Source organism: Ochotona princeps, chromosome 2, assembly GCF_030435755.1.
Source record: "Ochotona princeps isolate mOchPri1 chromosome 2, mOchPri1.hap1, whole genome shotgun sequence".
Classification (NCBI taxonomy): domain Eukaryota; kingdom Metazoa; phylum Chordata; class Mammalia; order Lagomorpha; family Ochotonidae; genus Ochotona; species Ochotona princeps.
The window spans coordinates 109,566,993-109,585,175 of NC_080833.1; the positions used below are offsets into that span (position 1 = coordinate 109,566,993).

The 18,183-nt window shown below is 47.3% G+C and overlaps 1 protein-coding gene across 9 annotated transcripts in view; it reads right to left on the reverse strand.

Moving 5' to 3' along the window:
• The window catches only part of GON4L (gon-4 like), a 139,892-nt gene that overhangs the window by 17,557 nt on the left and 104,152 nt on the right, over positions 1 to 18,183 (reverse strand). For 8 of the 9 annotated variants that reach the window (XM_058660401.1, XM_058660406.1, XM_058660407.1 and 5 more), the window contains 5 exons: positions 11,467 to 11,583; positions 9,380 to 11,074; positions 6,748 to 7,003; positions 5,985 to 6,172; positions 4,927 to 5,124 (listed from right to left, as the gene is read on the reverse strand). In XM_058660401.1, the coding sequence (XP_058516384.1) occupies positions 4,927 to 5,124; positions 5,985 to 6,172; positions 6,748 to 7,003; positions 9,380 to 11,074; positions 11,467 to 11,583 (2,454 nt within the window). The remainder of the gene's footprint in view (positions 1 to 4,926; positions 5,125 to 5,984; positions 6,173 to 6,747; positions 7,004 to 9,379; positions 11,075 to 11,466; positions 11,584 to 18,183) is intronic. The other variant, XM_058660404.1, reaches the window with a different exon arrangement.

Here is an 18,183-nt window from a genome sequence, read left to right on the forward strand (position 1 = left end):
TGGGATAAATGTTTAGTAAAGCTATTATTTGACAGTTTTCACTTTATACTAACCCTATAAGAGTAAGCAACCTGGTTCCTCAGACCCAAGGCCCAGATCCCGTCCTCATTTGGGGGTGAGGATCGGTCTATATTTTCCCAAAAAACAAAAATGGTCCGAGGTGGATTCCTGAGAGGCTTGTGTGGCAAGCTCCTGCTGCTGAGTCTTGTGAAAGCTCAGGTACTGGCCAAGATGATGGCATTTGAATCGGAAGAGCGATGGGACAAGCAAGCATATTAGGCTTTTATATATTATATATTAGTAATTTGTTAAGCACCCCTCTCTTTTTCTGCCCATGCTTTTTCTTGGAAGGTGGCACACCAAGAGTTTTGTTCAAGCACTGCGCAGCGTAATGCTGCTGCAGGAAACCCCCAGTGGAATTTAGAACAGGCAGTGGGGATCTACAGGGATGTCTCTGCAAAGTTATTCAAGGAGCCAGTGAGCCTTATGTTGATTATGTAGCTAGACTTATTCAAACTGCCTCTAGAAATTTTGGGGAGGTGGAGTCAGCAATGCCTTTGGTAAAGCAGTTAGCGTACGAACAGGCTAAAACATGGTGCCAAGAGGCAATAAAGCTATGGAAGCGTAGAAAAAAAAAAAAAAAAGATTAAAACTATGCTATATAAACAGAAAGGGGGAATAGGGATCAATATAGATCCCCAAAGGACAATCTAGTTATTATTTTTTCAGGTGAGTGTTAATATTAGTAATTCTACTGTACCACCATCCTGCACTGTATTGACTAATTAAACCTTAGGAATAGTGGCCATTCTTATACCTTTTCCAAAAATTTTCTCACAGATAAAAACAGTACATTTAGAGGACATAAGAATTCCTACCAAAAATCCTATGCAGAGTATATCCACGAATTCTTTTGAGGTGAAGCCTCCGTTTGTGCTGTGGGAGCAGCAATGTCCATGATTTTTGGAGGCCAGTTGCAGAATTGCTTTTACTTTTATTCAGGTAATGATACTTTTGACAGCTCGGTAGCAGTGGTTAATTGCATTGCTTTTCTTTTAGGCCCACTCCTGTGTTCCTGAGGTACGTTTGTGTTTCTTGTTGCAATGCTAGTCAGGTAGGGATTAACTTAACTTGTGGAATAGATTGTTTTCTTTCAGAATGTTGGAATACAACCGAGTACCCGCTGGCTGTGGTGATGTGCGTGCCCACCTATTTTCCCAGAACGATGACAGTTAAAGAAAACGACCTGTCAGCCCACCTGCGGCCAGAGTATGACTTCGGGGTTACCACTGCCACTGTAACAGCAATAGCTACCGGCGGTTATGACTGTGTACGCCCTGGCGTGGCAGATCTCTGTGGTTCTTCAGACACAGCAGCAGTTTAACCAACATGTTTGAACTGGCTTGCTAATCATAAGCTGATGAGTGGACTTGACTTAAGAACAGGTGGACATGTTATCTGAGGTCCTCTCAGTTTCCAACTTGCAGCTAATCTATTCAGAAGCCTTTCAGTTTATTTGAATGGGACTCGAGATGTTTAGTTTGATAATTTACACGGTTTATTTGTATGGGACTTGGGATGTTCAGTTTGATATAATTATACATATGGTAATTCTGTTCAATCTGTATCTGCCCTGCCCTGGAATGCTTGGGTATTGTGCACCAGCAGGGGTAGATGTTCAGATATATCAGCTTTTGCATTTATTGATAAGGTAGTGATAAAAAATTGTAATTATAGTAGTAATAGTTCTAGAATATGGGAAGATGTTAAAGTTAATTGCAGTCGTGATGTTATCTATAATGTTATTTATGTATGTGTACAAGCTCCATTTACCTGGATTGTGTGTTACTCCTTCTATTGTCACCAATGGGTCCCGAGCACTGAATTTGTCCAGAGAGTTATAATTTGACTTAGGAACTAAGATCCCAAATTATAGCCATAAATAGCACCAAAGTAGAGATTGCCACGGTAAAGCAATGGACAAATTGGATACTAAAGGGTCTTTCCTTTGCACGCCAATGGGCCGGTATAGTAGGCCTGGGCCTTATCTTATTAATTATTTCTTTGGGGTAAGCAGACGCTTCATACAGCAGCTGCTACTGCAAGCTGTGCTTGCCCTTCACAACAGAGAATCCCCAGAAGTCTGGCTAGGCATGTTGGACCGGTAGCCAGAGACGGGTAAGTATCCGATACAGCTTCACCAACCTAAGACAGGTGCCACGTTCCTAGCCACGTGGTTAGCCCATGACGGGTAAGGGGAGCCCAAACTCGGAACACCTAAGACAGGCACGGTCCCTTGCTTAATAAAACAAGAAGGGGGAGTTGTTGGGAGCACTGACAATGCCCTGCCCTAAGATGGCGCCTGGACCCTACTTCTCTTGGAGACAGGTTTCAGGAAGTGCCTGTGATTGGCCCTTTACTGCTTGCCTCAGGCATGTAAGCTGATTGGAGGATTGAGAGATATCCAGGGGCCTTGGGGGAGGGGTGAGGAGGTTCTCTGTGTAACGGAAATAACGGAATTAACTGACTTAACTGAAGGCTTCTGGGTAACGGATTTAACGGATAGGAGGGATATATAAGCCAGGGGCTTCTGCCCCAAGGTGGAACTGAAGGTTGGAATAAAAGTGCCTCTGAAATGCTCTCCAGTATCGGGTGATTTCTTCCGCAGGACGGGAGACACAGATATAAGATGACAACAGATATTTCTTAAAAGTGGGTCGAGTACACTGGCACATGCAAAGGCCAGGACTGAAGGCACACCATGCCAAGCAAGTCCACAGCACCAATGGCATCTCTAAGATCTGAGACAGAGAGTGGGCCAGGCAGAACTTGGGGAACTACCCTACTAGGCTGCAGCTCCTGCTGGGGAGCACGAGAGCCAGGTCTGGGGGCAGAAGAGGTCAGGCAAAGTGCAGCACTTGTTAAGAGTTTGTTTGAGCTGGATTTGGAAACACGCCAGGCTGAATCAGGTCAGCACCCACTGGCACACATGAGAACCAGGACAAGATGTGGGCTGTGACAGGTAGAACTAGACTGCAACACCTGCAAGAACTGAGACTGCAGGCAGGCAATACCAGGCTGGGTTGAAGCACCTGCAGCATGCACAAAATCCAGGGCTGTGAACAGGTCTGGTATGGAAAACTCTGAGAATTCCCCTGCTAGGCTTCAGTTCCCACTGGTGAATGCAAAAACCAGGGCTGTGGGCAGAACAGGCTGTGCAAGTTTGCAGCACCTGGCAGCATACATGTGCTGGATCTAGGGGACAGCCAGACTGGACTAGGCTTCAACAGACACAGGTGCTCATGAGAGCTCAAATGGGTATGAGACAGGCTAGGTTGGCCACAGCACCTGCCAAGTTATATGAGAACTGGGTCTGAGGGTGGGCACGGCTGGGATAGGCTATAGTAGCCAGCTATGAGAGCTACAACGGTGTGGGCCAGTCAGGAAAGGCCACGGTACCTGTAGGTGAGTGGTGGGACTAGAGGCTGGCCATGTCAGGCTCTACCACAGCACCCAATAGCACACAGGAGATCCAGGGCTAGAAGGCTTTCGTAGGAGCTCGTGGAGGAACTCCCCTGCTAGGGGCTGGGAACAGGACAGGCCAGGCTGAGCTGCGGCACCCATTCACTTACATCTCAGAGGGAGTCAAGCTAGGCCAGTCCATAGCACACACTGGCCTGAGAGCCAAGATGGAAGCCAGGCCAGGCGAGGTTGGACTGTTAACAACTGCCAGTTCACAATAGGGCTGGGCATCAGGGCTAAGCCACAACACACACAGGTGTTCAGAGCTAGATGGGAAGCAGGATGGAATGGGCTAGGCTGCAGCACGTGCCAGCACACAAAAACCAGCGCTGGCGGCTGGCCTCGTAGGAACAACTGGGGATTGCCTCAACTATGCTACAACACACCAGGGAGTACAGGAAGACACAGCCAGTGGAGAGAGATGCTGTGGGCAGAAATGACTAGATGGCTGAATCCACTGGTTATATGCGTTGACTGGTATAGGTAATGGACTAAACCTGACCCTGCACATGCTGTAACACGCAACAGTGAAGTCTGAGGCCACCCCAGGAAAAAGTTTCTTCGGAAGCTCAAATATCAGATGTAGGAAAATCAAAATGAATGTGGTTCAACACTGGAGTGGATGTATTGGGACTGGGCCTCCTCTCCTTAGTTGTTGCACGGACAGTGGACATCTAGGCCAGCAGGAGATATTCAGTGCCCCATAAAAGGATAGACAACAGAACTGAAAACAACTCTCCTGGCTAAGCCTTACAGCAAGTGTCTGGATCAATGTATACATAATGAGATGATCGTAGCCAGCCAGCCGACTTTGAAGACTTCCCAGCCGTGGTGCAATGAAGCTGACGACATCTTAGTGCTATCAAAACTACTCAAGAAACGACCTCAGAACACTCTTCCACACATCAGGGTCTTTAAAGAATCATTAAGGGCTGTCCTCCATCCTTGAGTACAGATGCAGTTTCACAACAATGACTGGTTGATTTCACCCCTTCCCAGTAAACCAAGAAAATAAAAAGAACTGGAAAAAAAATATACCTGAGATTACTAAAAAAAAGTCCATGGAAAAAGCATATTACAAAAAACTATACATTAATTTCAAAAACCTTTTTGCACTGAAATAACCTTAGCTTTTCATTCATTTTCGACAAACTTTCTGAAGTACTCTCATGACCCTCACTTGATGTATCAATTAGCAACAAAAGGTAAAGCTGAAACACGCTCATATGTCACATAACAAACTAAGATGCAATATCACCCTTGAACAAAACATGTGCTTTTCTGGCACTATGCTCGGGAGGACTATGTGTCTATAGAGACTACTACAGGCTCATTCTGTATCCAATCCCACCTTCGCTTCAACCAGGGAGTCCTGGGGCTGCTCTTTGCCCACCGAATACTTACTAAGCCACAGGCAAGAGCCTGCTCTGGTAACAGGAAGGCAGCAAAGTCCCGCAACAGCTGAGGCCAGTCTTGGAGCAGAAGCTGCAGACTTTTGTAGAGATCCACAGCCGTCTGCCTCTGCGTGTTGGTCTCAAATTCATAGATGACCTGAAGGAAGTCCTCATATTTCCCAGGAAAGTGTTGTAGAGCTTCTCGAACCTGCACAGGAACACTAAATTATTAACACTCTTTCTGCAGGCCACAACAGCAAGCCAGGGTCCCAGGGAAAAGCAGGTTAGGGCTAGAGAGCTTGGAGTCTGCGCCTTCACAGGCAAACGCCTCCAGCAATGACGGCAAAGGCAGACACAGGCAAAGAACAAAGAAACCTTTCTTGGGACCAGAAAATCTGCATTTGCCAGGGACTGCAGCCCTCCCGACAAAACCAGGGCTGCTTTTCTCCAGGTCACAGCCTGGGCCTCCCCTTCCTGCCCCCAGTCCCACCATGAAACAAATGAGGACTGTCTGCACATGTACTCCAGCATGACGTCACTTAGGGGTAAGCAATGCATCAATACGCAATGTTAGCACAACACCAGGACACAAGCAAGTGCTCTCCTCTGCTGGGAGACAATGAACCCGCTGGCTGTCAAAAGAGGGGACGCTACCCAGGACACAGCAGGAAACATGACAGTTCACATCTGAGTATCAAGCTTCTTCCCTGAGATGCACTCTCTGGCCAGTGTTCCAACTCTGTCTGCTTTGCAGGCAGCAGCTCAGCAAACCACTACACAGCCCACCCAGGGAAATCATGCCCCCACTCCTCCATCACCCTGAGAGGGACACCATCTTCCCAGGAACCCCAGGCAACCCAGGGATCTGGACAGGCAGCTCAGGGAAAACACACATAGGCCTGAACTCTGTGTCTCCTTGTGCTTCTCTGCCAATTCTAGGAGAGCTAAGGCACAGGCCAAAGCCTGTTAGGCAAGTCTCAAGACACGAGTCATTCTGAAAACATGTCCCCGAAGGAGAAGCAGCCACATCCCAGGCACTGGCAGCAACAGGAAGCAGCATCTGCCTACCCTGGTCAGATAAGCCTGGGCAAAGGCCAAGTCCTTCTGCTCCCTGAGTGGATCCCGCTCGAGAATGTCCTCATCATAGAGCAACAGCAGCTTGGAGGTGTCCTTGCTGGCGCGAGCACGACTCCCCCGCTTGCTGCGAGCTCGATGACTGCTCCGGCTCTTGGCGGCAGCGGCTTTGACGCTCTCACCTTGGAAGACATGTGGAAAGGTGGGTTCCGGCTCCCTGGGACCACACCCTGGGACCACCCCCACACAAAGCCTGCTCAATGCTCCGGAGTGACTCAGAAGTCAAGCGGGCAGAAGTGAGAGGCCAGTCTGGCTCTGCCGAGTCAGGTCCATGCAGGGGGCAGCACAACCACACTGCTCACTCTGTCTGGAGGGAACAAGCTGCCACACACTGCGACAGGAGGCCCACAGCATGAACACAGCTTTATGCTGTGCTCACCCAACAACGTCCTCAGGATGCACACATACTGTTTTCTGAAACAGAGCACACAGCCTCACACATAAGTCTAAGACCCAGCTCAACACCTGGAAGAAAAAACCAGCGGCCATGCACATTACATGACTAGTTCTGCAGGGTCTCCTCTCGTCTTTCTGCCACGGTTGCTCTCTTGGGGAAAGCAGCGCCAGGGGAGACCAGTAAATCTCCAGGAATCCTCCAGCTGCTCTAGCAGCCACCCACTCTAGGAAACTAGGAGGTGTCCTCTAGACAGGAAGGCCGCCTGAGAGCCACCCCTCAGTCCCGGCCCGACCACCTTACCTGGGGGCGTGCTGCTGGGCTCCACCTCCCGAGCAGTCTCGGCTGAGGTGAAGGTCGAAGCAGGCTCCTCAGCAGCGTGTCCAACCGCCTCCTCGGTCACTTCATCCTCTTTCGGCAGACTCTCCACCCCTTCAGCTTCCTCTTCTTCCTCTTCTTCTGGCTCGGAGTTCTCCTCCTGGGAATTCTCTTCCTCAGACTCACCCTCTTGACTCAGCCGCCTCTCAGACGCCAGCCATGTCAGTTTCTCCATAGTTTCCTGAAACCCGCAAGGATGGTTCATCACAACTCCTAGGACTCACAAAGCTGTACCAGGGCTCTGCCAGGAAGCCATGGTACAGTAAGCTCCGCCTACCCGATCAAAACAACAGCTGTTCCCACGTGGGGAATCTCAGGGAGAGCAGGGATGACAGAGTGTGCAGTTTCTAACAGAAGCAAGAAGATTACTTTCTGAAAGGGGTCCCAGCTGTCACAAAGAGTTTTCCTCTCCAACAGTACACACTTGTACATGACACTGTAAGGCTCTGAACATCTGTCCAAGCCAAAACAAGGAAACTGCCTAACACCTAGGCAAGTGTTACACTGCTGGGAGAAAAGCAGCCAAGCCGCAAGGCACTGAGCCTAGTTAATGCTTTTTTTTGTTTAAAGATTTATTTACTTTTATTGCAAAGTCAGATATATAGAGAGGAAAAGAGACAGAGAGGAAAGATCTTCCGTTCGATGGTTCACTCCCCAAGTGACTGCAATGACTGGTGCTGCGCCGATCCGAAGCCTGGAGCCAAGAACCTCCTCCAGGTCTCCCACGCAGGTGCAGGGTCCCAACACTTTGGGCCGTCCTCAACTGCTTTCCCAGGCCACAAGAAGGGATGGGAAGTGGAGCTGCTGGGATTAGAACCGGCGCCCATATGGGATCCCGGCGCGTTCAGGGCGAGGACTTTAGCCACTAGCCTATGACGCTGGGCCCAAATGCTAACTTTATGTTAACTACACCTATGTCCCAATACAGTTGTCTTTTTTTTTTTTTTTAAGAAAAGAAAAAGATATCTAGAGAAGGTAAGGAACTAGGTCAGGACAGGCCACACAGGCCCCAGGCCGGGGAGGTACAGACTGCACAGGGAAGGGGGTCTTGGGATAAACTGGAGTGGGAGCAATTGAGGGCATGTTTAACAGATTAAGAGTGACTTCTGGGATCTTTCACGGACTGGGCCACTGCACTCCCAGGTAGGTGAGGGAACTGAGACTGAGTAGATTAGAGGGGAGACCAGAGCATGTCTGGGTTAGATTTTGAGTACCTCATCTAAAGATGGAAAGAAGGATAGTATGAACAACACGCCAGCCCAGGCTTTACAATAAGCACCTAGGTCTATGGTAGTCAAGGACAGCATGTCTGAGGCAACAAAGCAAACAAGCTCTGAGAACAATCAAAACCATTCAACTAACACTCCTAAAACACTCTTTGCCACATTTGGGCCTCAAACTATGAGACCATCTCCCCGTTCGCTAGGTATCCAGGCACTGATGTTATATGACAATAAAGAAGACCACACTGTTCCGGTCCCCCTACCCTTCTCCCTTCCAGGAACACAGGAGGGAAAACAAATACTCAGCTCATCGCTACTTCCTCCTACCTTCATCCTAATTGCAATCAGAGCTCCAATGAGTTTGTCCCTATATATATATGTGTATATATATATATTTAAAAAAAAAAAAAAATAGCAGTTCCACTTCCAATCCAGCTTCCTGCTAACTCTCATAGGAAGGCAGGAGAAAATGGTTCAAGTTCTTGGGCAGGGCGGCCCATGTGGGAGGTCAATAACGAACTCTAGGTACCGTCTTTAGCCTGGCCCATCTGCAGCCATTGCAGCCATTTGCATAGAACCAGTGAACAGATCTCTTTTTTTCTGTAGCTTCCACATAAATAAAATACATTTAAATAATTATAATAACACACTTAGATAATTCAATTGAATCTTTACCTAACATGAAATCAAGTATAGTAAGTGACATGTCAGTCTTTCTCAATTCTGCTCAACCCAAAATGATGGACTTAACAAGGTATTCAAAAATGCAATGCTTGGGGCCTGCAAACGCATCACAGAAAATGTGCATTATCAAAAACACACCAGTACATTTGCAGTAAAATAAATTGATCTTTGAATTCCATTTTTCCACACTTTTGTAGCACGGATACACAAATGATGGCAGGATTCCAGCTAAAGCAGCAGGCAACCAGGTGGCAGATCAATTAATGTAATACAGAACTGGTGTGGAGTCATAACAGGATGATCATCTAGTGCCAGAATTCCATACGTACACAAGTTCATATCCCAGGTACTCCACTTCCCATCCAACTGCCTGTTTATGACCTGAGAAAGCTGCGAAGGATGGCCCAAGTCTGTGGGTCCTTGCACCCACATAGGAGACCCAGAAGCAGCTCCTGGTTCCTGGCTTCATTTCAGCTCAGCATTAGTCACTGCAGCTATTTGGGGAGTGAACCTGAACATGGAAGACCTCTCCCTCTGTCTCCCCATCTCTTTCTGTATTAAATGCCTTTTATATACAAATAAACAAACGTTTAATAAGCATAACACACACTGAGTCCACAAAACCCCAACACTCATGCTCTTGCTCTCACCTGGAGCTCAGGCACAGAAAGCACCGATTCCTCGGAAGCTGATGACATCTCATCTTCCTCATCTTGGGTGAGGTCGTCAAAGTCCTCTTCTTCCTCTTCCTCAGGCCCATCCTTCTCTCCCCCAGTTTCTGGCACAGCAGAGATGGCCATCAACTGCCCATCCACACTGGATGACTCTTCTGGCTTCTTGGGGGTGCTGCTAAGCGGTATGTCTGGGTCCATAGAGGATGAGGCATTCTTTGGCGATCCTCTGCTCACTTCTCCTGAGTTCCCTTCCTCAGGAGGCTCATGACAGGCGGAAGGGGATAGAGATGGTGGCCCCTGATCATTGTCCTTCCGCAACACAGTTGGCCTGGTCACAGCCCTACCACTACTCAACTCCTCACTTGCAGAGCCAGTGTCCATTTCCACGCAGCGTTCTTCTTTGATTCCATCACTAATGTCCTGTGCAGGAGCTCTACAGGAGACTTCCTCCCCAGCATCCTCAGGTTCCAACTTGACCATTTCCTCTAGAGCCCCAGGGCCACAGCTCAGATGTCCCTGGATGCGAGGAGGAGGAGGCTCCAGCATTTGCGTCCCCTCCTCTGTTTTCACAATAGTCCAATAGGCACAGTTCTCTGACAAACCTTCCTGGCTTTCTCTATTTGCTACTGGAGGGCCTGGACTGTGCTCCTCTTTTGGGAAGACAGAGGCACACACAGGAGATTGGTCCTGCTGCTCAAGCTTGGGCACTGGGCTTTGAAAGGCACTCTGCCCTTCAACCAAGGGACAGGCAATGTCCACACTCCCTGGGGTCTCAACCTCAGGGGCGGAGGGTACAGGAAGATTCACAGAGTTGCCAGAAACTATTAACGGCGGGATGGAGGAAGCCACAAGGGGCTGGTTCAGCGGACAAGAGAAAGGCGTGGGGTTCACCAAGAGGGTGGTGATGGGAATGGTCTGAGGGCTCTGGGCCACAGCAGCATTGACAGGCTGGATCACGTTGCAGCCACTGCCGAGGCTCACAACCTTCACAGTGGTGGCAGGAACAGTGAAGATGACAGGTGCAGACGGGATGAGGGGGGCGGTCTTCAGGCAGGGGGAAGCCTTGGACCCCTTTCTTCTTGAGGGTCTCCGTCTAACACATGGCTTGCGAAACTTGGATGGGCCAAGTGAGGGTAGCATTATCTTGGGTGCAGGGGCTGGTGAGATCAGGGTCTGGGAATCAGATAAGGGGAAGCTGGGCCTGACTGCAGGGGACACAGGAGGAAACACTACCGGGGATTCAAAACTATCCAGGGCACTGACCCCAAGAGGCACACCTGGAATTGATGGAGTGCCAATGGCCGGCTGGATCAGCTGAGGAATCCTGAACATTTTGCTGGGAGGAGCTTCTGACTGAGTTGACCGAGCTGGAGTTTTCCCGAGGTTCAAGCTGGGCTGAAGAGATGGGCTAGGCCGGATCAACAGGGGCTTCAGCACTGACGATCGCTTCTGTCTCCAAGCCTTCCTGGAAAACTTGTTGGCAACTGGCTTCAGGTTCAGAACTACACCTTTGGGCAACAGCAATGGGTATTGGGTTTCTCTGCCCATCTCTGCTCCACCTTTGTCCACTCCTTGCTCTGCACTGATCTCAGGGGTTCCGGTCACATGTGCTTCCTCTCTCGCACCACCAGCCATGCGGCGCAGTTCCTCCTGGATGGAAGGCAGACTGGCCTGTTGGGAGTAAGGATACCTTGATCCCATGCATGTAAGAATCCATAAAGAGAACACAGATTTCAACATTTTAGGCACCTTTTCAAAACACTTTAAAACCACCTTCCAACAAGCAGTTTCTCTACCTGTATCTACTGTCTACATTCTAAACATACTATCCAGAAAGTCACTGAATTTTCTCTAACAAATTATCATTTTACATACAATTTTGAAAAGCTTCTACAAATTTATCAGTGGACAGTTAGAAACTGACAGTGGGAAGGAGAATGAGGAATACTGCTTAAGCGTCAGCTCTGTAACTACAGCATCAGTGGCTTAAATCAGCCTTTGAAATGCTCACCCCAATCCCCACTGCCCCCACTGCTGCCTCTAGCCTTGCAGGAGGGCTGTACCTTTAGCCAGAAGGGGAGCCGGTGTTCTTCACGCTCTACAGGTGGTTTCCACTGATGCGGCTGGATCTCTTCACAGCATTTCAGTAACACAGGCAGCTGCTTTGTCTTCTTATAAAACTGGGCAGGAAGAAACAAGGCATGAAACACATCCTTCCCAGACACAAGGCCTGCTGCTGGGCCGGGATATGGTGGGCACTGACTGCAGACACACACACACACACGGAAATACCCAAGCACACACACAGCCAGCCAGCACTCAGAATCAAGATGGCAGAATAGGGTAAGGACACGTTTAAATGGACAGACAAACATTTAATCAGGATGAAGCAGAGAGGACATATTTCAGGAAATAGGAAACGACAGAACAACAGCAGAGGGGTAACTGGAGACTGACAGACACAGGAAAGCAGCGGCCACAACGGTGTGGTGTTGCAATGACTGATACTCCAGCAGCATTCAGCTCATGCCGATCTGAACTCCTCCAGCAGCCAGAACTCCACCCAGCAACCAGGTGGGAGGGGACTTTCACTGGGAGCTTGGGAGGTAAACCCAAAGAACTGTCCATCCTGCTGGTCCGTTTGATTTCACCAGGAGCAGAGACAGAGTGGCAGATCCCAGACAGGCAGTGAGAGAACAGGGTGGATTTCATATCCCAGTCAGCCCCCTAGAGCTGAATTGGTCACCATTTTGCATAAGGAGGCAAAGGCAAGGGATAGGACTAAGCATACACTGGGCTGACAGTGAACTCATTTCTGACTCAGTGAACTGCATCAACATGGCATTCTACAGGTTCCACCCAAGACAGGTCTGGATAGCCCTCAGATCTGATGGCCAGCACATCAAGAACTGTAGTAGTGGTACGTCAGGCGCCATTTTGCACACTGTGGCAATAGCTTTAGGACTGCAGGGGACAACAGTGAACTGTGCATGTGCTGAGCTTGCAAGAACTCGCTGAGTTCACGGATTGCACTGGTCCCACAGGAAAATAATACCGACTGTGGCATCGTATAGGACAAAATAGGTACGTGTGGCACCCAGACCTAACATTCAACAGGTCCTGACAAGATCAGCGCCAACAACAACCTAATTATATAGGACACCTCGTGTCTCTCTAATCCTGGGACTTCCTCCAACCAGAAGTGGGAGAAAGGTTGCAGAGACAACAGTGTAGCCTCAGCACAGTTTCGTAGGAGGTGGAGATTGATGAGCCAGGAACTGGGGCTGTGGAGACCACGGTGGAAATCTGACACAAGAACCCAGACCTGGAACTTGCTGGAGGTTGTGGCACAAGTGGCTGCAAGAAAAAAGTTGTGTACCAAATGCAACAAGTAAAATCGCATTGTATAATGATGTTAATTGTTGCAGATGGTATATTAGTGCTTTTATTTGACCGGGAAGATGCTCTGCTGACTCTGCCCTCAGACCAGAGAGGGTATTCCCAATAAGTAGATGGACTTGTCTGGACTATGGGATGTTGGACTCTATGCTTGGCAAATTCTTGCAGGGAGGGAACTTCAACTAAACTTGAACTATGGTTATGCAGCGGGGTGGAGGAACCCACCACTGGGGGAGGGTGGGGGGGAGAATCCCAGTTTCTATGTAATTACAACACAATGTAATTAATGAATAAATTTAATTTTAAAAAATCGCATTGTAGACCTGTGGGTGACACAGCTTGGAAACCTGCCCCAAGGAGAAGATTCTGCTAAACAGAAATACAATGATCAAGAGCAGAAGAAGAGAAAAAGGCACAATGAATATTACCGAAAACTCCCCTGTAAAGGAGCAAAACCCTATGCCAACCTCAGAGTTAACTGAGGAGGACATCGAGAAAATGGGGAACACAGAATGCATAAGACTCATTTTAAAGCTTCTGATCAAAAATGAGAAGCTCATGGGCTCAGCGGCGTGGCCTAGCCGCTAAAGTCCTCGCCTTGAAAGCCCCGGGATCCCATATGGGCGCCGGTTCTAATCCCAGCAGCTCCACTTCCCATCCAGCTCCCTGTTTGTGGCCTGGGAAAGCAGTCAAGGACAGCCCAATGCATTGGGACCCTGCACACGCGTGGGAGACCCGGAACAGGTTCCAGGTTCCAGGCTTCAGATCGGCACGCACCAGCTGTTGTGGCTCACTTGGGGAGTAAATCATCAGACGGAAGATCTTTCTCTCTGTCTCTCCTCCTCTCTGTATATCTGACTTTGTAATAAAAATGAATAAATCTTTAAAAAAAAAATGAGAAGCCCATGCAGAGTTCAAAGAATTTAAGTAAGCAATAAAGCATATCAAGGCTGATAAATCAGAAATTAAGAACACAGTAGAGCAAATTAAAAGTACAGTGGAGAGTCTCTAAAATAGAATTTAGCAAGCAGAAGAAAGAATCTCTTAATTGGAAGATATTTCCTGTCACCACAGGAAAGCAAACAAAAAGCTGGAAGCAGAGCTGGATCAGGCTAAAAAAAGTATTCAAGAATTGAAAGACACTATTAAGAGGTCAAAAGTTTAGACTTATGGGAATCCCAGAAGGTGCAGAAAGAGAAGCTGAGTTTGCAAATGTATTTAAAGAAATAATAAAGGAAAATTTCCTTAATCCGGAGAAAGAATTGGGAAACAAGATTCAAGAGAGGCACAGAACTCCCAACAGGCTTGATCAAAACCGATCTTCACCAAGACACATGATCAACAAGCTCTCTTTAATTGAACATAAGGAAAAAATCCTTAAGTGTGCATGTGAAAAAAAATCAACTGACATATAAAGGAATGCCAATTAAACTCACAGGAGATCTCTCACAGGAATCTCTACAGGCAAGAAGAGAACAGAGTGACATATTCCAGATTTTAAAAGGAAAAAACTATCGGCCTAGGATAGCATACCCAGCAAAGCTTTCTTTTGTCTTTGAAAATGAAATAAAATTCTTCCACAGTAAAGAAAATTTAAAAGAATTTGCCTCTTTCAAACCTGCTCTTCAAATGATACTTCAAGATGTTCTCGGGCCCGGTTCAGTAGCCTAGCGGCTAAAGTCCTCGTCTTGAATGCGCCGGGATCCCATATGGGCGCCAGTTCTAATCCCGGCAGCTCCACTTCCCATCCAACTCCCTGCTTGTGGCCTGGGAAAGCAGTCGAGGACGGCCCAAAGCTTTGGGACCCTGCACCTACGTGGGGGACCCGGAACAGGTTCCAGGTTCCTGGCTTCAGGTAGGCGCAGCACCAGCCGTTGCGGTCACTTGGGGAGTGAATCATCAGATGGAAGATCTTCCTGTCTCTCCTCTCTGTATATCTGACTTTTAATAAAAATAAATCTTAAAAAAAAAATGAATCTATTAAAAAAAAAAGGGTGTTCTCTTGACAGAGAAGAGGAATAGCACCTACCAAAACCAAAGGCAAATGGGAAGAACAGCCCAGTAAAATGACAACAGAAGACTTAACCAATGAACAACCCATTCCTAAAATGACAGAACCAAAGTACCACCCATACATATTAAACTCTGAATGTAAATGGCTTAAGCTCAAGCAAACTTCGTAGATTAGTAGACTGGATTAAAAAACAAAACCCATCTGTTTATTGTCTGGAGGAGACACACTTCACCCACAAAGATCAGTGGAAACTATATTGCATGGGTTCTGTTGTGTTCTGTTGGTTTCATCTCTTCAAAACACTTCCTTCTGATTAGATCATTCCATGACTTGTAGATTATACAGTGGCATCATTTTCTTCAAGAAGGTTCTTGATTTTCATTTCTTCAGCTACACGTTAGTCATTTAATAGCATGTTATTTAACTTCTTGGTGTTGTTAATTTCTTTTTTCTCTCTGATGGTGATTTTGTTTTGTGGCTCTTTATTTAAGGGGATATATAGTAGCTGTGTAATGCAGACTGTCATATCTAGTACCATATCATTTAACTTCATGGCCTTGTAAATTTCTATTTTTCTTTCTATTGTTGATTTTGTATCATGACTTTTCATTTAAGAGGATGCATACTGGCTGTGAAATGGAGACTAACATCCAGGTTGAGGATGCAGTGTAGTATGCATTTCTGCTTCCAGACAAAGATGGACTGACAATGAAACTGTTTACTCTATCTTGACAATAGGATTCTGGACTCTCTGCCATTGTCCATGCCCGCAATGATGGACATATGACTGTGTATGAAGAAATATATGTTAGTAATGATATAGAGGAACTAGGTGGGGGGAGGGAATTGGGGAGGGGATAAGGGAATATGGAACAGTATCATAAAATGAAAAATAATAATAAAATGTGAAAATAAAAAACAACAAAGAAAGCAAGCACTCAACACCTCTGGATTTCACATTCAATTGCTCAATCACCAAGATTTTAAAAGTGCTCAGTACTCTGAGCCGATGATCTCCATTCTAATTTCGAGTAAAGGGAATGTTTAAGACACAGGGTAAACCAGCAGATGATCAGCATCAACTGTCCCTAGATGTGCTCCCAGCTAGCAAGTGCAAATAGAATGCATCTTGGACACATGGGAGTTTCTTTGAAAGCAAATGTTGCAATGAGCAGCATTAAAAGGGAAAGGAGGGCTGGGTGTGATAGCATAGTGGTTAAAGTCCTCACCTTGCACACCCGGGATCCCATATGAACACTGGTTCTAATCCCGGCAGCTCCACTTCCCATTGAGCTCCCTGTTTGTGGCCTGGGAAAGCAGTTGAGGACGGCCCAAGACCTTTGGATCCTGCACCCACGTGGGAGATCTGGAAGAGCTCCTGGCTTCAGATTGGCTCAGCTCCAGCCGTTGCGGCCACTTGGGGAGTGAATCATCAGACGGAAGATCTTCCTCTCTGTCCCTCCTCCTGTCTGTATATCTGACTTTACAATAAAAATAACTTAAAAAAACGCAAAGGAAAAGGACGGACTAAGAGGCCTCGACTGTACGGGTGAATGAAAAGGACAACTGAAGTTGAACCACTGAGGATGCAGATGCATCCATTCAGCAAGTGCCACATGGCCTTCCATGTGCAAGGCACTGTGCTACCCTCTGAGCAGGCAGACGACGAGTCACTCCTCAGTTCATGCAGTGCAAAGGCCAGTACGACACACAGAAATGGAGACCAACAGTTGCACTTTATGTAAAAAAGGCACAAAGGCCGGTGCAGTGGCACAGTGCGTAAAGCCACTGCCTTGGTGCTGGCATCCAATATGTATGCAAGTTCATTTGTGGCTGCTCTACATCCGATCCAGCTCACTACTGACGTACCTGACAAAACAGTGGAAGATGCCCCAAACAACTGGGCACCTGCACCCACGAGGGAGTTCCAGAAGCAGCCCTGGCTCCTGCCTCAGTTCAGCTCAGCTACAGCCTTCAAGGCCATTGAGAGTGAACCCGAGGAATGATGATCTCTTTCTCACTCTTCAAATAAATGATCCGGAAACAAAAAGTAAAAAGAGGGCCCGGCGGTGTGGCCTAGCCGCTAAAGTCCTCGCCTTGAAAGCCCCGGGATCCCATATGGGCGCCGGTTCTAATCCCGGCAGCTCCACTTCCCATCCAGCTCCCTGCTTGTGGCCTGGGAAAGCAGTTGAGGACGGCCCAATGCATTGGGACCCTGCACCCGCGTGGGAGACCTGGAAGAGGTTCCTGGCTCTCCTGGCTTCGGATCGGCGCGCACCGGCCCGTTGCGGCTCACTTGGGGAGTGAAACATCGGACGGAAGATCTTCCTCTCTGTCTCTCCTCCTCTGTGTATATCTGGCTGTAATAAAATGAATAAATCTTTAAAAAAAAAAAAAGTAAAAAGAGGCTCATGTTGTCACATCGTGGGTCTTGTAGCTACGTGAAATGTAGGCACTCTCTGTGAGAATGCCTTTTTTAGTTGCAGCTGCTTTAGTTCCAACCCAGGGCCTAGCAATGGCCTAGGAGAACAACAAACGAAGTACCAAGTACTTGGACTCCTCCCAGCAGTGGAAGACCCTATTGAAGTTCTACACTTTTTTTGGAAAAGCCCCAGACATTGAGACCATTGAGGGACTAACCAAAAGATGAAATGTTTCTCTTTGTGTCTCTTCTTTGTCACATTTTCACTTTTTTAAATACATTAATGAGTCTTACAATTAAAAATCAAAAAGGTACACAAAACACAGCTGGCACAAAAAAAAACATTTTCTCTAACAGGAACAAAAGAAAGTAAAGCTAATGGAACAGCATTGGCTACATGAGTCAAAGCAGGAGAGAATAAACTTGAACTGCAATTGAATGACTTTTTTTTTTAAAGATTTATTTATTTTAACTGGAAAGGCAGATTCACAGAAAAAAAAAGACAGCAAAAAAGATCTTCCATCCACTGGTTCATTCCTCAAATGATCACAATGGCCAAAGCTGGACAATCCAGGACCAGGAGTCAGGAGACTCTTCCAGAACACCAAAAGAGTGTGGAACTGGAAGGCAATGAGCCATCTTCCACTGCTTTCCCAAGCCAAAAGCTGAACTGGAAACAGAACATCTGGGACACGAACCAGTGCCCATAGGGGATCCTGGAGCATCCTGGTAGAGTATTATTCATTGGAGACACTGTGCCAGACCCAATATGAAACTATCTAAAAGCACAACAACAGACTGGTCTGGTTACAATTAAAGCAGTATGAAGAAGTTTCAGCAGAGAAAGTCACAGAAAGGAAGGGCATAGACTTTCCACACCACTCCAGGCACACCAAACTAGACCTTCAGCAATTAGCTAAAGAAAGGTATGACAGCGATAAGGAC